Here is a 23851-nt window from a genome sequence, read left to right on the forward strand (position 1 = left end):
GAAACAAGCCAAAACAGAATGCATAAGAAAATGCAAGTCACAAAAATATATCCCCACAGAAGACAAAGAATATTTAGAACAAAATCCCAGAGAGACACTTCTATTTACAATGAAAATTAAGATAACTCATAAACCTGGACATTTTTGCTATTAAGTTGAAAATGTTTCTTTGTGTACTTCCAGAAGGTAAATATGCACATCCTCAACCAGAAAGTATTTCCTTTTCATATTATAAAGTAACTGTGTTCCCCATGTGGAATTTAAGTAACACCAGTGACTGTGGGCAATACAGCGCACGGGTCCAAGCCATAAGCAGCCAGTTTCTCCAGGAGAATGCTGTGGGACACAGTGCCAAAGGCTTTACTAAAATCCAGGTAGACAACATCCACAGCCTTTCCCTAATCCACTGAGTGGGTCACTTTGCTATAGAAAGAGACCAGGTTAGTCTGCAGGACCTGCCTTCCAAAAAGTCACCCAGTTAAAATTTCCTTATATGCTACTTTGCAGGAGGCCCAAAGCTTCGTTGGTTTATTTTTTTAAAATCAACAGTCCATTTCCTATTAATCTGCTATTTTTACTAGAAATTTAAATTCGTATTGGACAACCAGTCAACCAGCAGGCTTGTAATATCACACGGAGGGAGAAAACAAACTTATATGAATTTCAACTGCACCTGCCTGTTGTGCAGACTACTTAGGAGTTTTACTGCATGTTATTTTTGCTGACTTTACTGAACACTTAGGAGAAAAAGACATTTTTTGTTGATAATTTCTCTTCCACACACCTACACGCTTAGGTAAGGAGTGGGAAAGCTTCAATCACACAGCTGAATCACCTAGAAAGCACTTCTGGTAAAACAAGAAAGACCAGACTTGACAGCGCTGTCAGTTCTAAGATCTAAAATACATATCTTCATCCTAGCTCACATCACAAAAATGGCTATAAAATTCCATACTCTATCCTCACACTTAAAGATCACTTCTAAAGTCAGAACCTTTGAAATGGACTTGTGATCCCATCCCGTTAAACACTTGGGAGCCAAAAGCACTGCAGAACGTAGTAGCAAAGAAAAAGGCTTACAACTACAGTTCCTGCTGTTGGGATCCAAGGTATAATGAGCAGCACAGCCACATCTAAATCCATTTGGTATGGCAAGGCACAAATGACCACAGTGGCCATTATTTTGCACACAATCATTCAAGCCATCCTGACGTGAAGAATGGAAGACCAATATATCCATCACAAAATCCAGATGGCCCTGAATAAGTGTCCTGTTCTTCCCACTGGTCTTGTCTGCTCTTTCTATGCTGTGAAGGTTCCAGTCTGTCCAGTAGATGTAGTCACTGTATTGGGTCAATCCAAATGGATGAGGTAGATCATCTGCTATGATTTCTCGTTCTTGTCCTGCAAAAAGAAGGATAATCAACTAAAGGACAATTCCCATGATATAAAATGAAGAATGTGACTGGCATTGAGAAAAATTGTTTTCTTCTTTTTAAAATAAAACATCATTTCCCAAATCAGCATCATGAGATTCTTTATCAAGCAGTATCTGCTCAAGAGACAATGTAAACAGTTTCATTCAAAAACCTTATCCTGATACCCTCCTGCCTACAGAACAATTTTAAACTCTGTCAGTGTATTGTAATTAAAACAAATACTACTTTACATGTCTCATGCTTATTGTCCCAAATGGACATTGGAAAACACATTCAAGAATACCATCAGCTCCAATAATCACTTAGGCCAATAAATTATTATGCATGAAAGCAACAAAACTTGAGATTCACAGTGAAACAGCTACGAGAAATTATGGTGTTTCACTCAAGAAACAAATCTTTCACGGTGCAATTTAACATACAGCTATCCCGAGACTTTAGGAAACCATTTGTTTAGCAGAAATCTCAATACTCCCATACTCAGTGGTTCAGTTCACAACATTCATAACAGATTTAACACCTTCTAGAGCATAGCCACTGCCAGAGACACATTACTGTGTAAACTCTTACTGTAAACTGCCTTCCTAAACATTTTCAAGCATAAACCTCTGCGAATCTCTGACATCAAATGAAGATGTAGACTTTATCAGCATCATCTCCTCTTGTCTCAAACGCCCAATGCTAGATTCTACAGAATACCTCATTTTTCTTCCTCTGCTCTACTTTCCCTTTGACTAAGACTTGAGAAAGAATAAAAAACCCATAAACCAGAATATGAATCCATTTCCCTGTAAACCACCAGAACTAAATATAGAGGCAACCTCCCCATGTAACTTTTAGGAATCTGAATTCTCCGTGTTACGGGTACAGATACCCTGCACACTCTCAGATACTTCTTAGAGCAATTCTGGTCCACAGTAATAAATTTAGGGGAAAGACTCTTCTGAAGGAAGGAGGTAGCTGCATAATTCAATTTTCATAGTCAGTAGAAGGAGGAAAATCTCCCCAAAGAGTGATTGTTCTCCTGCTGGGTAATGTTTATAATGCCCAAGATTAAGCTGGAAGAACATTCATTCATCCACTTAGGGGTGCTTTATTCATCTCTGGTGGGGTAGATGTTTCTATCAGCAACACTCATTTAGATCTATCCTGGCAAGGACATTGGCACTGCATACCAAAGGCCAAATCTAATAACATCATCTTAACAGATGAGCTCACTTGCTAGAAGTCTACCTGCGTCTTTATAACCTGCTAACTAAAAAGACATTGAACAACATGATAAAACTGAATAGGCACAAGTCTATGGGGACTGATTAGATGCATTCCAGTGTCCTGTGGCAACTGGCTGATATGGTTGGCAAGCCACTCTCCAGGAAAAAGGAAAAGCCATGAAGCTGACAGTGACTGGAAAAACGGAAACATCACTCCTATTTTTTAAACAGATAAAAAGGAAGACCCAAGGAACTACAGACAGGTGAGCCTCACACACAGATTTAATATCAGTTATATTGTTCAAATTTCATATTATTCAATTGCTTTACTACTGTCAGTGCATATTTCTGTACTGGCTGGTGTACTGTAACACTAGATTACCGAGCATATTTGATGACTCAATCATGCTTGTGTCCAAGTCAGTCCAATAGAGCCTTTGGTCCACATAATCAATAGTGAGGTCATTGGCACGACCCACTTTGTCCACCAAAGTGATGCTGTTTGTTCCGTCCATAAACGCTCGAACAATCCTTGGTTTTCCTCCCCACTCAGTCCAGTACATGTATCTGCAATGAGAAATGGAACAAAAAGAACATATCAGCTAAGTATGATTGGGTTTAGCTGCATGCTTTGACTTTTCTAAATTTTTTCTTCGGCTCTTAAAAGAAACCCCACAACCCATGTGATTATGTGCAGTATCATAATATTCCTTTTTTAGAGAAAGGCAGAATAATATTTTTGACAATTATTAATTTTTCATTGTAACCCATGGGATTGTGGAATGTTTATTGTCTTTCCAAAGACTCTGAAGAAATGGAGCTGTATAAGCTGCCAAATAACTTGCCACATACAAGAATATGCACACAAAGCTTTGAAAAACAACACCGTCCCTTACCCTTTGGTAGGATCAAGAGCCAGAGACCTCGGGTTGTCCAAGTCCTTCCACACAAGGACCTGCCTATACTGTCCATCCAGGCGGGCTACTTCAATGCGATTGGTCCCAGTATCTGCCCAGTAGAGGTTCTTCCCCATCCAGTCTACAGCCATTCCCTCAGGATAATCTAGCCCAAACTCAATCACATGTTCAACAGAGCTCCCATTCATGAAAGCTCGGCTTATGGTCTGAAAAACAATCGTGTAAAAATATTACAGCATTTACAGATACCCAATTGCAATAAAAAGGAATAACGATTACGAAGTTTAGTGTACAAAAAGAAATTAGTAAAAAAAATCAGCCATTTTACATTTTAAAAAATTAATTTACATAGTCAAAAAAGATACAGAAATTCTCAGGATAAAAACATCTGAATTTTCAGAAAGCTACTGGTTTCTCATGACCAGACCAAGACATTTTAAAAGGGTATGATTTTCAGAAAGCAGTATGTAGCTGCAGATTCTTCCTTGACCCTTCTCCCTCTCTTCCATTTGCACACAAGAAGCTGTTTTTAAAATTATTTAATTCACTGTAATGTTTTACGTCTTAGAAACACATCTCAGTTTGGAGACATCTAAATTCAGTTGTTTCTCATAACCAGTCACCTGGAGCACATTTCCTGATGCCATCTACATTTTAGTTATGCACACTCATCAAAACAAGTCATAGGGCAAGGACTGCACACATATAAATAAGTCCCGCCGAACAAGGAGCACTGAAACAACAGCCAGGGAAATGGTAACTTGCAGGATTAATTATCCACCTGTGTTATCAACACTGAGCAATTGTTCTACATGCCTGCCAACAATTCAGCTATTGATTTCTTAATAATTTGATAAACTAATGTATAAGGGTAAGAGGCATTTTATATTTTTAAAGGTAAATGTCAAAACCAGAAATCATGTAGTATAGTTTTTGAAAATGCATCCTCATATAACCAGAGGCTGGAGGAGATCAGGGAAGTGGTGGTCACCAAAGGAAAGGGAGATGACTATGGGTTCTGAAGTTATAATACCTGCTGCTAAGCAGTAGGATGTGGGGGACGAGAGGGAATGAGAACCCAGAGGTGCTGAAACAGACCTGATATGTGAAAATACAGTATGCTAGATAATTCAGGGCGCTAAAAACAAGTAAAATGTTTCCCAGTTCTGCACAGTGTGAGACTGGGATCTACACACTTATGCAGGTGAAGTAATGTGTTTTCCACTACAAATGGTTAAGATGACCATAACTCCTGTTCTCCATGTCCTTATGTGAGATTTATTTAGTAACTGTGTCTGCACTACACTAATTTATTACACTGGCACTCTTCCCAAAAGAAAGATACCACAGCAAAACCGGCACTGTTACCACTGAAGCACGGCCCTCATTAGACCTCACAAGGAGGCTATGGAAACTGCACAAGCCCTTCAGGCTTTAAAACTGACCTTTTCCATATTATGGCTTGGGCACATTGGCAAGGAAACTTTGATTGCTCTTGGAAAACCTATTAAGAGGCTAAATAGAAGAATTTAGTTATAGTAAAGTGAATCTGTAATTTTCTACCATTACTTAATTCACTTTAGAAAGCAAAGTAACACTGATGAAGAGCACAACACACTTTAGCACGCACGTGGATGTGAACCAAACATCACAGGAAGTGTCAAACTTTTGGGGAACAGACTGAGATTGAACTAGGGGCAGGCAGGGCCTTAACATAGAGTGGAGGACACTGGACAAGTTCCCTGGCCTTTTCTATGCCAAGCTGGAGCCACAGACTAACAGCAACCAATCCAAAGTTCACTTGCCAAATGTTAATATTGAGTACAATTGTCTTTCAAGTCAAAACTGGAAGAGGACAGAAAGCTCAGGGGGCTGCCAAGTTCAAATTACTCTACTGTGTGACATGAAAACAGCTTTTCTAGGTTGCAACACATCCAGCATCCAAGACTTAGGCATTCGGTACAACCAGACGCCACTTTGGATTTTTATTTGAAGCGGGAAGATGCCTGTCATCCTACTGTGCATTCAGCAATGCAACTGTCTTCATCTCCAAGGGTCTCCTTGGATGCAATTCAATGACAACACTAGCAACTGCAGGATAGATCATGTAACAGAGACCTTTGTTAGATCAAAGTAACTGCTCTGTGGCTTTATACTCAAGGAATTCACATGTCAGTAATACCTTCAAACTAACATCAGTCCAATAGATTCTGTTATCAGAGACATCAAAATCCAGAGCAGATGCTTCCTTGACTCCAGTAAGAGGAATAGCAACATCATTATTATTGGTTTCAAGAGAAATCCTATGAATTGCTGCTCTGCTTGTGAAAACTAAGAAGGCTTCAGGAATGATGCAAGTCTTCATGTCACTCAACAGCTCAAGGCCAATGGGACAGGCACACCTGGTCTCCTGGGGTGTAAAGAAACACAGATGGCTGCAGCCTCCATTGTTCTCTGCACATGAATTAGTTCCTTAAAAAACAAAACAAAACAAAAACATATATTAGTGCATTAAATTAGTTCCTTAAAACAAAAAAACCAACCAAACCAGATACAAATGCATTGTGAAGGTGGAGGGGAAAGAGAAGCATGGGAGGGTGAGCAGCAACACTATAATTTTTCAAAGTAAGTTAAGCCTCTGGGTTGTCAACAGGGAATTCTAAAAAAAAAAAGCACTCCAAATGGATTCTTTCCTTCTACCCAGGACTAACGAAGCTGGACCTATCCCTCCTATTGTAAAAATACCAGCTACAAACAGAACTTTCTTGTCTCCCCAAAGATTAAATTCAGTCACTGAAGGCAGATAATTAGCTGGTTATTTTTGGCCAAGTACTCCATCTTTGTATCTCTTTGAAACCATCAGTTTTCAAAAACGTTCAGTGATACAAAAGGGTGAGAAAGGAGCTGGATAACTGCAGTACTTTCCCAGATGTTCAATTTAAAGCTGAGAAGATACATTAGCAGAAGCAGTTCCAACAAGATCACCACAATCTCACACTTATTTTTTTGTGTGATGGGGAGGGAATGTGGAGGAGAAAGTAAGGACCAACAGATAAATGACTGCCTTTCTCCATCTGCTGGAATCAAGGATTTAGGTATTTAAAGACTGCTACCACACAAAAAAGATCTCCAAGATCAGTCTCAACCAGGTTTCTTTTCATTTTCCCTTTTCAGGGCATACATATTTCAGTCCAATGGCATAACTTGCAGCTTGAGGACTTCATTATTCTTCAAGTACAGTTTCCTGAAAAGCTAGAAATCCATGTACTGTCAGGGTGTAATTTGACAACCTACTTTATGTGATTCCACTGTGACTATTCTCAGTAGTTTTAACAGCTGACCAATGAATCTGTTTACTGCTATGCCCAGACTCCAGTGTTCCACGCAGTAGAAAAATCTGTGATGAACACGCATCTCTCATTAGTTACTGAAGCCAGGAGGTCCTGTGACATACTCGCTGCAGAGGACCTAAAACACTGGCTGCACCTTCAGCAGATGCAGTGGAAGAACAAGGAGATCCAGCTGCTGATCCCATGCTAAAGGCTAGGTTTAATTGTTAAAATTTAGGTACAATTGAGGCATTAGAGTTAATATATAAGTGTCACATGCTTTGGGGCAACATTGTTATGGTGACTGACTCTGCCTGTACTGCCCAACATAGCGAAAAGCATTCTGCTGACTCAACATCACTGGGACTTTGCACTGGAAGAAAAGAGCAACAGAAAATGAAGCATTTCTGTGAGAATAATGATTCCTATAGCGTAGACCCAGGGATAAAATAAAATTCTCACAAAAATACAAAGAGTGTAGTGGAAGCTGTGGAAGACTTATGTCCACTAAAAACTGGAAGCCCACACTTCTTTTGCAATACTGTATTTTCCCAACTTGACAAATAATAGGTGTGATTTTCCTTTAAAATTATTCAAATCAGACCACAGTTATTCTCATTACAAGTGATCAACAGCTGCTTTATGAAAGCAAGTTCACCTAGAAGCTCCTAGAGACCCATCCTATATTGCTCATGCTTACCAAACACTTTGGTAACACTTGTTGCTTTAAGGCCCATTAAATCTGGCAGCTGATCAATAATGATATCTCTGCTGGCCTTTATCTTGTGAACTCTTTCAATGCTTCGTCTCTGCCAGTCAGTCCAGTAGATGTAATCTCCAAGCAGTGTGAACCCAAATATATGTGGAAGCTTATCTTCTAGAAGGGTTTTCCTCATTGTTCCATCAACATTTATGACCTGTGGAATGCCCAAGAAAAAAGGAAAAAATAATCTTCTCTAATGTGGGTACAATTAAAATGGCAATATCAATCATATTTTGAACAACTGTTTTTATGCAAAAACCTCCTGAAATTCCCAGCATGCTCCTTTCAAAAGAACATACCTCTAAGTTTGTTGAAAGTGAAATATATTGAAATGATGTGACTGAAAGTGGCTTCTGCCATGCCTTCTCCATTGAAAAAAATCTAAGCAACTTGTATTTAACTTGCATCAGTTCAAACCTGCAAAGACCACTGCAGAGGGAGTATTTTTTGGGGATGAGAGTGAGATTCAGGGGATTTTTCAACATCACTCATGTCTTGGTCTCACTACTGAACTCTCTCCCCAGAAACAAGGGATTGCTGCAGTGACCTTCAGCCCTCAATCACAGGGAATACAGGCCATCAGAATTTTTTCATAGAACAACAAGGACATGTAAAATATTTACTTTCTGAAATTTTGGGTATTTTATACCATAAAAAATTATGTTTTTTTCACTCTTAAGATAAGCAACATCTATAAAATGTGGAATAAGTATTGCCTTATATAAATTTGTATTTGTAAAGCTGCAAAGAAGACAAAATAGTATTGGAGATGGGATAAGCTCCACAAATATATATATACACACACACTTATATGTATGTGTGTGTGTGTCTGTGCATATATATATGCTACTGGTTAATTATTTCATAACCAATTACTACAATGATCTTGTGCTACCCCACTTTGCTTAGGAAAAGGAAAGACATTCATATAGTCTGACCCTGATCAATAATCAGATCAATAATCACTGGGCAAGACAGGAAATTAAAATGCTGACATGCCACACACCTAAAGTCACCTCCACCTGCTATACAAACTGCAATCACCTTTTCAATCATCTAGACATCTCCTACCCACAGCAAGGAGTGTGTATTTATAAGATCAAGGTAAAATATTTATCTGACAAACCCTGAGATTTCTCTCCACCCCACTGCAATTGGTAGCTGCAATTTATCTACATTATTTTTAAGGTGCTGCTTGAAAATTTATACCATGAGTGGCATCAAGTTTATTATCACAGTAAAACCAAAACAAAACCCCAAAACTTAAGACAATTTATTCTGCAGTGTGATCAGGTCAAATCTCCATTTGTTGCTAGAAACTACTTACAGATGGAAAACTGCTCTGCTCTAATTTAAGCTACCCTGATCTGTGATTGAGATTTTAAATAGTCTCCCCTTTACTATTATTTGGAAATTGTTTATTCAGACTCATACTAAACCTGTACCTTGTAGGTGATTAAGCTGCCTTCATTGTGCAGTGCTTCTATTGTCCTGTGCTTCAAGGCCTATGATCATTTGAACAGTGTATTCCCCAACTTTTAAATTACTAACTGCTTGAGCAATATTTATTTCTTATTATAAATATCTATAACTTAAATGCAATGTAAGATTAAACCATTAAATACCTAAATGATGTGGGCAATCAAAATCAACCATCATTTGTACCACAACTTTAATAGAGTTGTAAGGCTCTGTTCATACACCATAAACAGCAGAAGCACCTACAATTTATTTTTTCAACATGACCAGCGACAATTACATCTTTCTAAACCAGCATGTGAATTTCAGTATGTTTACACACAGACGGTAGATATCAAAATAAACTTAAAAACTGAATCTCCACTTTGAAACCTTGTAATACTTTTCAAATTTGTGAAAACAACATGCATTTCTTCTGTGACACAGTTATATGGGCACAACATTTCCCTTTTAGAGAAACACAAATAAGATATGAATATTATCTGAAAAAAATTGTTAAATGCTAGCATACTGTATCAGGTTTGCACGGCAAAGTTTTTGGGGAGGAGGGAGGCTACAGGGGCGGCTTCTGTGAGAAGCTGCTGGAAGCTTCCCCCATGTCCAACAGAGACAATGCCAGTTGGGTCCAAGACGGACCCACCACTGGCCAAGACTGAGCCCATCAGTGATGATGGTAGTGCCTCCAGGATAATATAGTAAAGAAGGGAGAAAAAAACAACTGCCAGGCAGCATCAGCTGGAGGGAGGGATGAGAATACGCGAGAGCAAAAGCCCTGCAGACACCAAGGTTGCAGAAGGAGAGGTAGGAGGTGCTTCAGGCACCGGAGCAGAGGTTCCCCTGCAGCCTGTGGTTCAGACTGTGGTGAGGCAGCTGTGCCCCTGCAGGCCATGGAGGACCATGGGAGTGCAGAGATTCACCTGCAGCCTGTGGAGGACCCCACATTGGATCAGGTGGATGCCCGAAGGAGGCTGTGATCCCATGGGAAGCCCATGCTGCAGCAGGTATCTGGCAGGATCTATGGAGAGAGGAGCCCACTCTGCAGCAGGTTTGCTGGCAGGACTTGTGACCCCACAGGGGATCTACACTGGAGCAGCGTGTTCCTGAGGGACTATACTCCGTGGGAGGGACCTGAACAGAGCAGTTCATGAAGAACTGCAGCCCCTGGGAAGCACTCACGTTGGAGAGGTTCATGGAGGACTGTTTCACGTGGAAGGGACCCCATGCTGGAACAGGGGGAGAGTATGAGGAGTCCTCCCTTTGAAGAGGAAGGAGCAGCAGAGACAATGTGTGATGAACTGACCATAGCCCTCATTCCCTGTCCCGCTGTGCCACTGGAGGGAGGAGACAAAACTGGGAGTGAAGTCAAGCCCAGGAAGAAGGGAGGAGTGGGGGAAAGATGTTTTAAGATTCTTTTTTATTTACCATTACCCTACTTTGATTTGATTAGCCATAAATTAAAGTAATTTCCCCAAGTTGAGTCTGTTTTGCCCATGATGGTAAGTGCTGAGTGATCTCTCCCTGTCCTTATCTTGATCCACGAGCCTTTCATTGTATTTTCTCTCCCCTGTCCATCTGGGGAGCAGAATGATAGAGAGGGCATTTGGTGAGGACCTGGCATTGCCAAGGTCAACCCACTACACACACATGGGACATGCACTGGATTTTCCAGCTAAACAGCAGAGGTGAGTAGTCAACTACTGCATCCTGTATCTAGCTGTGCTGTACACAAACATCATCACTACAACACAATCTTGCCACACAGAGTGCAGATGTCTTCAACTGGAGAGGAAAAGAACTTCATGAGACCTTTAAGACTATCTAGCAGCCTATGTGAATTTGAACACAGGCTACAAGGTAAACCTCTGGATTCCTTCCAGACAAAAAGCCTCCTGCTGGAGATAATTAAAAATAACACGAGCATTCCTGCAAACTAAGTTTCAGGGGAGTTTTATCAATTGTAAGTTCATCAACTTACAATTCTTCTAATACTTAATGGAGTAGCAGAGACTGAAGATTAAGATCTTTTCATTTTGTTAAGCTAAATAGAGTACATTAAAAAAAGTCTATATTTGTGGTTAAAAGCCAAATGGCTCTGCAATTATGTCATTACATCATGTCCAGGCAAACCCCAAATGCTCACTTACTTAGAAAACTATCAATCCCACAGGCAATCCAGCAGGTTCAAAAGTTCGTCATGCATACTCAGGTGCTGGAGCCAAACTGGTGCCACACTAAGTAAACAAGACACCACTTCCCCTACAGCACTGCATCAGCAGGATGATGATCAATCTACCACATTTCCATCTACTTTTACAGATATGGACAGCCAAAGTATAATTCAAATACTAGAGCTGCTGACTAAAATATACCAGCAAAGGTTGGATCCAAGGATGCAGAAACACATTATTATAAATCCATGCACATCTGTGGATGTTGCAGATGATATCAAGCTGTTGAACTCCAGGAACCTCATGAGGTTCAACAAGGCCAAGTGCAAGGTGCTGAGGATGAATGGATTGAAAAGCCCTGCCAAGAAGGACTTGGGGGTGCTGGTGGATGAAAAAATCTACATGAGCTGGCAATGTGCACTTGCTGCTCTGAAAGCCAATCATGTCCTGGGCTGCATAAGAAACAGTGTGGCCGGCAGTCGAGCGAGGGGATCCTACCCCTCTACTCTGCTCTGTTTAGACCCCACTTGGAGTATGGCATCCAGCTCTGGGGTCCCAACACAAGAAAGACTGAGAGCTGCTTCAGAGGAGGGCCACAAAAATGATCAGGGGGCTGGAAGACTTCTACTATGAAGAAAGGCTAAGAGCTGTGGTTGTTCAGCCCAAAGAAGAGGAGGCTCTGGTGAGACCTTACTGTGGCACTCCCAAATTATATGGCTGTTTAACATAGTGGGAATGGAGGTCCAAAATGTGCAATCAGACAGCAATAAAATGCTTAATAGCTTACCTTTTGGCTAAGAAAATGATGGAGTGTTTGCCCTCTCACTATGGGCAGAACACCAATGAACCCAAGCAGGCTTCCCCTGGATGCAGAAAGGGCAGCTCTGACTTGGAGGATTTTTCTGTGCTGCGGCCAATCGAGCCCTCTTAGTGGCAGTTAATGCAGGGCAACAAGCAGGAAGTGATAACTAACCATGAGACTATCTTTTAGTAGCAGCCAGAGCAAAGCTTGAACAGTGAGCTGTCACATGCACTTCAGTATAGGCACATGTACATAGCATTTACTTCAAATTTTGCTGCCACCCATCTTCCCAGAGATCCAGCTCTACTCTAGCATAGTAACTTAAACCACAGGGATGCAAAATAAAAATCTACAAACAGGCCTCACCAAAAGCACAGCTCCTTTCATTAAAACAGCACAGATAATAAAATACTGTTATTAACTCATCATTTAATATCTGCCAACTGCAGACAAGGGAAGCCTTTAAGGTGCAATCCTTATAATTTAGCACAAATTGACTAGAATAGGCTTTATTCTACTCAGGGTTTTCGTTCTCTCTCTATAACTGATAAATGGATCTCAAAGGATAAATGCAACACTAAATCTGCTGTGCTTTACATACGAAACACTGAAAGCTCCCCTTGAACAGCGGCACACACTGAAAGCCCCTGATTAGTCTTAAGACTTCAATGACAAATCTCCTAATGAGGCACTGCCAAGCTCAGCTAAAATCTTCTGTGGGTAAAATGAAATCAACATCAAACACCTTAATGAACTGAATTACACAAAAAACACGGTAAGGTGATAAGGTGTGATTTTTTTTAGCTGCTGCTGCAATGTATGCAAATGATTTAACAAATATTTCTAAATATAACACTCAAAAGCTCTTGGCTCTTTGAAGAAGATTAAAGTAAAACAATGCAATTAAATTCTACACATCAGCATGATTCATGTAGTCAAGTAATATTTCAGGTGCATCTATGAGAAAAACAACTATTCAGCATAGATACAGGATGTCTTTTGACAGAACAACAAAGAGAACTCAGAGACCTTACCCCTATATTTCATTCATTAAGATAAAACAAAATTTATTTGATTGCTACAGACAAAGCTGTAGTCAAATGGAAATCAATTCTTGGGCTGAGCTAAATTACTGTGTGAGCAGTCATCACACATAACAGGTTCGCAACAGTAAAATGACACGACTGACATATTTTTAGGAGACTCATGTAGTGGACTTGTGGGTCTGTGATTCTTCTCTTGTACATCTTGTGGAAAGCTATGTTTTTGTTGTGAGAGTGATTGAGAACTAGAACAGGTTGCTCAAAGAGGTTGTGGATTCTCCACCCTTGGAGCTATTCAAAAGTGATTTGGTCACAGCCCTGAGCAGCCATCTCCAGGTGGCACTTGGACCAGGTGACCTCCAGAGGTCCCTTCCAACCTCAACCATTCTGTGAATGGTTTTTAACAATTCTTACCAGCAGACTCTAAAACGGCATCTCAAGTGAAAAATGCCTAGTCTTTTTTGGCTGGAGAAAGAACTTATGAAGACAAATCATGTGGGTGGCATGGAAAAGAAAACAGGGAAGTCAACAGGGAACGAAAAAGACAAAGAAAATTGGAACGACACAGAAAACTCTGAAGGGTAAAGAAGCCTACCCCAAAGAGCAAAGAGTGAAACAGCTGTGAGCAGTCTGTACCACAGTCTATATTCAGCTGAGTATAAGCCATTCGTTAACATTTCCAACAGCTGAAACAGAGCCACCTTTCATCGATGCTTTGGGATAAAAGTGCACTCTTTTTTTTTTTTTCCCCCTTTGTCTGAAGGGCATAAATGTCAGGCATGTAATGGCAGACACTGGCAAGCAATAAAGGGAACAATATTAAAACAAACAGTACCAGAACCCATAAATCAAAAAAGAAGAGATAGATGGACAACAGCCATAACTGGTCATTTTCCACAAAGACTGCTTGAGTGTTTTAGCAAACTGTTGCTTCAAACACTTGAGAATTTAGAAAGCAGTTCCTCATTGTTGTCAGTAGTTTCTGTCCCCTTTGACAATATTTTGGCTACCTGGTAAAAGCTGCCTCATAAATAACATTCATCAGGCTTCTATTGCTATTATATTTCATGGATTAATCCTACATGTACTACTGTGGTTCTTCTTTCAGGCAACTTTTGATGATGACACAGATTTACATTATAATTTTTGAATTCTTACATTCCTTGATTGGTTGCAATTGCAAACTATCATCAGCCACCTACATTCACAGTAAGCTGTGTACCATGAAAACAGAGAATCAATCTATACAATACCGTGAGTGAGCTGTGAATAACAATCTGTCCTTTGGAAATACGCGTAGTGAGTGACACATCACCACCCGTTTCTCATATATTCTTTTCCTTTCTTTAAGAGACATTTTCTCATTTCTCACTGTAGAACATGTCATTTTAGCTTGCTGAAGACACAGCATGACAGGATACTTCTCTATGGCTACACAGATGGGTGATATTTTTACTCACAATACAAAAGCCACTCTGAGATGCTCAGCAAAGAAAATTCCAAGGAGGATTATTGAACGTCAGAACTATTTTTTTGGCAGTCTTCCTTCACAACTACCTTTACAGCCTCCTGGAGCTAAAGCACAGCAGTAATGGCAAACCATCCCTGCTGCTTGGCTATGTCTTGCAGCTGTAGTGGTGGCCTGCTGTGGTCGGTAGGGCTGTTCCAGTCCTTCAGACAGGCAAAGCAAAGTAGCTGGTGTGTGATACAAAATTATAGCCATTGATAAAAGAGCCTGCACTCAAAATTTCCTGATACTCCTACAAAGAAAACTCTCAACAATCGAGCAATGTCAGCTTCTTGATGGGACACTCTAAAACCTTGTTCCAAATGCAGTCACTCCAGTACATTTTCTTAAACACTTTGTTCTGTTTCAGACAAAGTAAAATCTACACTTATAAATGAAGGTAAGATAGTTAAGTAGGGACTTGCTAAAAAATAAACCCAACAATCCAACCGCCTATGAAGATGACAAATGCAACAGAGTATAAATCTACATGATAAAAAACTAGTTTATAGTGATTCCCCATTTTCTCTGGGAATAATATACACAAAATACATTTTTATCCTTTTGCTCATATTATCGCCATTTGAAGAGGTTATTTATTTGCAGTATTGATCTATTAATTTCTCCATATCAAATCACCATCACTCCCAGTGTTCTCTTAGGGCTTCCCAAAATCTTTTTAGTTGCAGGGAGAGTATTGCATTTTCAGACAGACTTTTCAAAATGAAATAAGCTCTAACACTGATAGATGGATAAATTTGTTCTTGTTGGAAAAGTTGTGTTAACATGATTGTGATTTTGAACCTGCTTATGTTTTATAAATATAAATGTTTTCCACAAGTTACATCAGCCTGACATTTCCAGAACTTTTTTCTGCTTACAGGATATCAGAGGATTAAGGTTGCAGCTGGTTAATTCTGTAACTTATCTCTCATAAGCAGGAACTTGATCACATACTTTAAAACTACTTTAAAAAGTAACAGAAAAAGTTAAACACAAAAATCATTTATGGCAACTGGTGGCTAGACTTTAAAGCATGGAGAAACTACTGAATTAGTATTCCAGTTTTATTTTTAGGTAGGAGCCGCTTGTTTAATGCACTTCAGGGAAATTTTACCTTCTGTAAATACTTTTTCACTCTCAAATGTTGACCGCCATGAGTTTAAAGGGGCATGCAACAACTCTGAAATTTAGCTAACACCCATTATGAAAACAATATGTGTTTCCAACTTCTAGGTAACTAGTCCAGGAAAGCTGAAGAGGAATTTAAACTTTTTACAGTAATATTTTTAAAACTCATGTATCTTAGTTTTTCTCACTTCTCTCCTGATTTTCCATTTCTTTAAATGGATTGGAATAATCCCCTAAGATCTTTACCTTCTCCTTTCCAAATCCAAACATATTCTCAACTTCACAGACAACTAAAAGTCTGTGGAAAAAGCACATCATATAAATATTTACTATGTTATACTCCTGATGATGATATTGGGACTGCAAGCACATTTATAAGGTGTATGTACAACATGGAGGAAAGACAAAATAAAAAACAAAACAGAATGAACTTGATATGAGAAAAAATTTGTGGTAAACTTTTGAGTCCAAAAAACAAGTCAGCAATTTCAGTAGCCAACTGGAATTTCTTAAAAAGTCAAAAGGATGCCAAAAATAACAGCTACACTTAATCTTGAAGCAGAAAGTGGTACCAGTACCGGTCAATCTTTCCAAGGAAAAAACTTGCATCCTGTCCAATATTACCATGCTAACATTAACTTATAATGAAATAAAAATTAAGCTAGATGCAGTAGTACATAGTGCTGCTGTATTTATCCTTCTTGTTTGCTTACCTAAAAATACACAGATTTTAAATCTTTTGAAAATAATCTTTTATGTTAGAGACAATGAGAGGTCCCTGAACAATTGATCGAGAAACGCTGGTCGAGTCATGACCCCCTCCCGTGGCCATACAATGCTGGGTCTCATGCAGTCAGCCTCTGTCCACAGTAAACTGAGATTAAGCTGCTAGTGTTTTGTCCAGCACAGTGGGACCTCTTGCTCAGAACTCAGCTTCTTACTCTTGCCTTGGAGAATCATAACATATTCTTTTTCTTAACCTCACCACAGTGCAATTATCAAAAGTCACTTGTAGCCCTTCACACCCTCTTCACACCATGCTAGGCACATACAGTGCTTCAAAGAGTCCAATAATGAATCCCTTATGCTCTAAGTCACCAGAGGTGTCACATATGTAAATTCCATTGGAAGTCAAAGATTAAAAGAATAGACCCCAGATTAGCTGACATGTCCCTCTATTCATGGCACTACACCTTGAAGAATAGATGCTTTTATCCTCATTTATTAATGGAATAGCCAAGTCTCATGTACTTTCCTTAGTCATTCCTCAGAAACTGAATCAAAGTTCTCTCATTAAATATTTCTGTCAGAGGAAGACAGATGAAATAGTAACACACAACCAAAGGCAGCGGGCATTCGATGTCTCTTTGGAAGGATGCAGTGAAAGTCTAAGGAGTCCTGAATGCATTTACAAATGTTCATCCAGCTCCTCATCTCATGAAGCCTCTTGGTCCAAATAAACAGCAAATTCTGATCATGACTCCCTTCTATTTGTACCATTTATAGAAACACTGCATTGGACTAATCCAATAAATCCAGTCTTACATACTACCATGTAGTGTGTGTGTCAACAAAGCGTAAGCAAAAGCCATGCACAGAAACCCAAACTAGGCTGTCCAGTTAAATGGAGTATCAACAGCTGTACAGAGGCCAGGCTAAGATACTGTGCTAACACAACCTCATTGCTAGCTCCTGCAGAACTAAGCCATGTAGTTCTGACACATGCAAGCCCTCTCACAGCTGAAACGTGCCTCCTGAAAGAACAGATAACAACAAGACCTCCTACCTTGATAAGTTGCCTGCACTCCGCTGTCACTTGGGATAAGCAACAATATCCGTCATTTATCTAAGACACTATTAATATCAGTAAGTTATGCAAGGTAGCATTCAGAGAGTTTATCAAAAAAACATGATGGTCTCTCATCCCTGCATATGGCTAAAAAGGTGAAACACTTAACTTTTGTCCAGCACAATCTTGATCTGCTCTCAAAAAAAGCTACCTTTCCTTCTCAGGCCAAAGCCTGGCAAGACAAACAGACCCTTAGAGCTGAAGTTCAGCCCATTAAGTTTGCCATAGGAAACCAAGTCCTGCACAGCTGAAGGCCCTGTCTCCAATTACTGTAGTACAGAATGTGTTTTGTGGTGTCACACAGGGAAGGTGCCACCACTTCTGCAGCCAAAACTCAGAGTCTCCTGTGGGGTAAACATAACACAAGAAGATGCTCCACTACATTGCTCTCTCTTCATCAGTCTTCTCTGGAGGTCAGACCATCAGTTGACGGTCTAAATTGCCCAGAATGTTACATTTCTTATGTAAATCTCACAATTGATCTAACTGTCCCACCCCAGTTCTTAGAAACCCTTTTTGCCAGATGAGTTCAGTGTATTTTAAGAAAAAGGAAAATAACACCATCCTGATCTCCTGACAGGACAAGAGAAGCATAGGAAAGAAGCTGCCTTGAATCACCAAGCAACACTAAGTACTCCAGAGACTCAAGGGCCAACCTAACGCTGGATTCACCACACAACAGTGCCTCTCTTCCCATTCTCAGGTAAGTGAGAGCACGTGCCAGGTAGAATAACCCTTTATGTGAGGCTAATCTGCAACATGTTCCACCTACTGGAAGAAAACAAATAAATAGATAAATAACTTCCCCACGGTTCATATGGCGTGGTTTCACTCAAGAGAATATGAATTCTTCAGTCCACATCACACAGCTTATTTTCAATCCTTGGCCCTAGGCCTAATCAGCACAGAGTGAGAAGGGCTGAAGGCTCCTAAGAGTAAATCCAAGTAAGGTTGTTCATCAAGAGCTTCTTAGATCAAACCAATATTAAACAGAGGAGTCAAGAGTTTAGCTGAAATTTAGGATGTCCTTTTAGCTTACAAGACAGATTCTTAGGGCATGATTCCCTGCACCCCCACATAAGTAAATAAAAAACATATATTTAGCATCTACTGATAAGAGAAGAGCAGACATACACAACATCTTCAGGCAGTTAGCTACAGTCAACTGCAACTTGCAAGCTTTCATAAGCTGGTCTAAGATCACAATTAAGAGCTGTCCTCCAAAAGTAAAGTACCTAAGAGTCCCTATTATTTGAGGTTGAGCAGCTAACTCAGGCATCAAGAAGATGGTTTGGTCTTACAGCTCAAATATTAGACAAAGATGGATCCCAGTGTGTACCCTCAAGTGAGGCACCATACCTCTCCAAACACTATTTCTCCACATGCATAAAATGTATAAAATTTCTCCCTTTTCCGAACCCTGCCTTGTCTGTTCAAACTGCTCCTCAATACCAAAGAAAGGAGGCAAGCTAATACATCTTTCAGAGCACAGCTCAAAATCTGGCAGGCAGTGCTGCTCAGTTCAGTTCAAGCAGATGCCACTTTGCTTCTGGCCCCTCATTCTCCTGTTCGCCCTGACATCTTCTTGCCATGTCAGCACAACGACTTGTGTGGCAGAAAACATATCAGACCGAAAAATATAAACCTTTTTGGCTGGTTATTTTTCAGCTGGATCAGTTCCCTGCTCTGTTTTTCCACGTGGCTGAACAGACTGCTATGCCAGCCAAGACAGAGCAGGAACACACCATGAGAGAAAGGGCCTGGACTGCCTTCAGGCATTGATGCAAAGAACTTGTGTAACACCATATTCAGCAATGTAACAGACCCAGGGGAAAAGCACATCTTTACAGTGTGTCTCTCTGGGTAACACGAGGAGTTCTTGCCCTCCGACATAGTAGGAGTGATTTTATGCTTAAAATCAAAGGACATATTCTAAAATAATAAATATATAAATAATTGATGACTTACATGTTATAGAGTAGATAATCGTACCTTAGAGGACTGACATTAAATAAGAAACAAATGATAAAGTTTGTGCTCTCTTAATCCTATGCATATGCCCCAAAAGCTCATATTTATTGTGAAACCAGCAATACTTGAAGACACTCAATCCCAAGTAAAAGGGGCAAATTACAATCTGTGCATGCGACTGTCACCCACAGGGTATGTGTGCAAAGCCAAGAAATAAAAACCGAGCCAACACCAATCTCATCTGTAATCTAACTAAGTCAACTAACGACTTTCTCCCACAATAACTAAAATCCAAAACTCCAGGCTCACTTTCAAATTATTATGTGTGAAAGATGGGGAGCCTAGTGATGGGGGAAAGCACAGCTTTTTCACCCTGAACATGCAGAGAAGGCAACAATTCCACCTGCTCGCACTCCAAGATTTGTCTTTCTGTCCCGTATTCAGGCATTGCATTGACCTTGCAAACACTGGACTGGGGCAATACCTCATTTTACCAGATTGCCACATGATGCTTCTAAGCCTAAAAAGGTTCCTCAGAAAACCAGGATTCAGTTTTAAAGGGGTGGGAAATCTGTATGAATTTGAATGATACATTTTTAAAATAGAATCAATTAATGATAGTATTTCTTTCCCTGAAGGCTAGCACAACTGAAAACTTCATACTGCAGGAGGCTGGATTTACAAGGAAAGGAAAATGAAACACCAGTAACGATATTTTCATGATTTTTTAGAAGGATAGTTATTTCTGAAACAGTTGTTTCTGAAGCATACAAGCAACTGCAGCCATGGCAGCTCAGGCTAGAACAACAGTGATGGACTGGTAGACAAAAAAATAAAGCATTTCAGGTGAGCCACAAATACACTCGTCTAACAGTACATTTTAATATAGGCAAAGGCAGAAATGCTGATCATTAAACTCTCATCTCTCAGGCATCCAAACTATACGGATCAATTATTGCCCTCCCACGTCAAGTAAAAGCCCCTGAGCTTAAAAATATTTGAAAGATGAGAGAGTAGTTCAGGTAAATAGTGTATGCACACCTGGTTTTTCCTCCTCTGTAGATATCTGTTTTGGTTCACTGTCTGAGATAGAAACTAGGAGCAGATGGACTTTGGCCTGAGTACAAATGCCTTTTTTAAAGTTCTAACTCAATAATGTAATAGGAAGTCCTGAAAGGAACACAAGTAAAAGATGACTTAGAAAGAAAGACTGGAAATGATCATCTGGGGAAAGTATTTCCTACCTTCTGATCCTAATTAGGAAAGGAAGAATCTCCAAATTAGAACCCTTGAGGTCCCTGAGCTCAAGTATGATTTTAGAAGTACTCAGGCTCGCAAACGGAAGAGAGGGATCACAGGAGATCATCAGCTACACCCACTGCTCCTTGCCGAGATCTTACAAATGCCTCTTCAAACAATACAACTCTCAAGTACAAGAAGAGAGACAGATAGTTTGAGTTGATTCATGTAAACCCAAAACTGTACCTCTCATTAGAAGTAGAGAGCTTGTATCCAGATGGACATGACATTTCTAGTTCGTAATACTTTCAGTAAATAAGAGAAATAAAAGGTGAAAAGGAAGGGAGAACTGGAGAAAAATGCCAGTGCTGTACAATGTTGAAGGCTTTGGAGGAACTCTACCAAATATGATCTCAAACAGCATTGGACTTGGATGCAACTTTTACCTGCTACAGTAACAGAGGCATAACCCTGCTGCTGCACTTGTTCATGTCATTATCTTTGAGAATAAACGCATGACAGTGCCTCTTTTTTAAAGCAGTAGAACATCTTGTATTCCAAGTTAAACAAAATTACTTGCAGTTGTATCATCAGTCTATCTCACAATACTTTTACAGAAAGCTTTCAATTGATCAGAAACAAATGCTTAAGCTTTATTTAAAGTTACTGGAACTTCTGACAACAATAAAAAAGCTTAAAGAAATCACTGGTAAGCTGCCTATGAAAACACACACAAAAAAATCTATAATTATGCATGAAAATCCTGAAATAAGTATTTATTTTGAAGCAAAACCAGTAAATAATCACAAAAAAAGGTTACTTCTGAACAAGGATTTGAGTCACAAATACATTTGCAAACAAAATACACTTGTTTAATTTGATCCTAAAGGCAATTTAGTCAACATACATTACAGGTAATTATTTCAACCTTGTTAAAAGAGTCAAACTTCACATACTCAAAATTACAAACTGCAACAAAGCAAAAAAACATTACTCCATTTTAAATTCAGCCTTTTGCTGGCCTCATCCATTAATACAAATGCTACTTAGCTTTACAAATGGATTAGCTTTAATTGAAAATTACAGCCTTTACTAATATTTTATAGAGATCCTCAGCTACTTCAGTTGCCAGGCTGGCTCCTCAAATTCTAAAACATTAATCTGGTCCTGACAGATGGACACTATAATTTTAGTCATTCTGTGAGGAGGGCTGGATCACTCCTGATCTTGCTTGAGTAACACAGAAGTATTCACCTCTCCTGTGTTCAATTCCAGCCCAGCCATGTCAGTCTTGGCCAAACTGAGGCTTAAAAAAAAAAAAGGCAATAATTCAAGTCAGTAACACAGAATGAAGGCAATGCAAACTTTTTTTTTCATTTTTTTAATGAAGGAATTAGAGAGAAACCTCTATCAGCTTAGAAGAGGTCAATGGCAGAACTGAAAGATGTTGGAGGGGTATTCACAGAAGTCCATTCAGGAATCAGATATCTAATATTAGAATTCATATTCTAATATGAATATAACAGCTGCTTCTATGAAAACAGTTACATAATCAAAGAAGGTTTCCTGAAAATATTTCTGTGTAAAAAGAAAAAGAAATCTTACAATTTTTCAGCCAATAAAAAATGAAGTATGGTAATTCAAACCATATTATTTCTTCTCAAGTTAATACCCCCAGAAATGTGTATGAAGATTCCCAGTTCCTTTTCCTTGCTTCTTCAAGAGGTATGTGAAGACAAGAAATTGGTTCTCCTGGATCTCGTTGTTCCCAGTGCAAAACTATTTGATATGCCTAGGAGGAAGTTCTTCAATTTGATTCTCCCCTTGCTTTCGATAAGAGCTGCAAAAGCCAGTGTTGTTCAACAGACATCTATGACAAGTGTAAAGTCTTCCCTAGATGAATGTGGATCCACATACTTGAGAAAAGTGAAGCCAGTGTAAAGGTTAAAGATGCTCATTTAGCTCTCTTAACACAGCTAAGGTTATAAATTTATTACACAACTGCGCAGAAACTTCATGATCATTTTAAGACACTGGAAGAGATGGTTCAAGAAACCTTCTTACACATCAGCCTTTGCAGCTCATTCTCATTTCCTTCTCTCCCAGCAGATGCCTTCCTGTGGCTGTTCAGGCAGCAAGACTAAGGATTTGATTCAGTTTAAAACCAGAAACTTTTCCTGTCCTCTCAGCTGTAGTGCTGTGGGATTAAAGTTCAGTAGAAGAAACACTGTAGGTAGCAAGGCAACCTAAGACTGAGCCACTGTGAGACACAAGAACAGCACATTCTTCATATGAATATATTTTTCTTGATTACCCTTGGACAAACAGTCATGCAGAACTTGAGGCCCACATAACACTACTTTTTCATTTAGCCTTTTCCATGGTAAGGTCAATGACGTGGTCACTCTCACTTTACATGAAACACAATTCTACAGAGAATGTTCCAAAATATTTCTACAGTTTCTTAAACCCCTTCTGCCAATCCTACGATCCCTTAGCTAAAATTAAATTGTGTTTGGATGTTTATTCAAAGGTTATACATGATGTCTGGAGAATTAGGCTGACAGCACCCTTGTAAAGTTCAACCAGGAGAACTGCAAAGTCCTGCATTGAGGGAAGAACAATCCCATGGCACTTCCACATGTTGAGGGCCACCCAGCTGGAAAGTAGCTTGGCAGAGAAGGACCTGGGGGTCCTGATGGACAAGAAGTTGAATATGATCCAGCAATGTGCTCTTGCTGCAAAAAAGGCTAATGGTAACGTGGGCTCCATTAGGAGGAGCACTGCCAGCAGGTTGAGGGAGGCAACCCTTCTCCTCTGCTCAACACTGGTGAGGCTTCTCCTGGAGTACTGTGTCCAATTCCAGGCTCCTCAGCAGAAGTGATGTGGACATGCTGGTGTGAGTGCAGCAAAGGGCTATGAAGACGATTAAGGGACTGAAACATCTCTCTTATGAGAAAAAGCTGAGAGAGATGGGTCTGTTTAGCCTGGAGAAGGCTCGGA

General features: G+C 39.7%; 1 protein-coding gene across 1 annotated transcript in view; it reads right to left on the reverse strand.

Annotated features, from left to right (window-relative positions):
• Positions 1-23851, reverse strand: part of LRP5 (LDL receptor related protein 5) — a 134746-nt gene that overhangs the window by 21555 nt on the left and 89340 nt on the right. Inside the window, exons 8-12 of the mRNA XM_017810915.1 lie at positions 7597-7813; positions 5750-6039; positions 3547-3773; positions 3033-3217; positions 1081-1404 (exon numbers count right to left, since the gene is read on the reverse strand). Of these exons, the coding sequence (XP_017666404.1) occupies positions 1081-1404; positions 3033-3217; positions 3547-3773; positions 5750-6039; positions 7597-7813 (1243 nt within the window). The remainder of the gene's footprint in view (positions 1-1080; positions 1405-3032; positions 3218-3546; positions 3774-5749; positions 6040-7596; positions 7814-23851) is intronic.

This window comes from Lepidothrix coronata, unplaced genomic scaffold, assembly GCF_001604755.1.
Source record: "Lepidothrix coronata isolate B3197 unplaced genomic scaffold, Lepidothrix_coronata-1.0 Scaffold1, whole genome shotgun sequence".
Taxonomy (NCBI): Eukaryota; Metazoa; Chordata; class Aves; order Passeriformes; family Pipridae; genus Lepidothrix; species Lepidothrix coronata.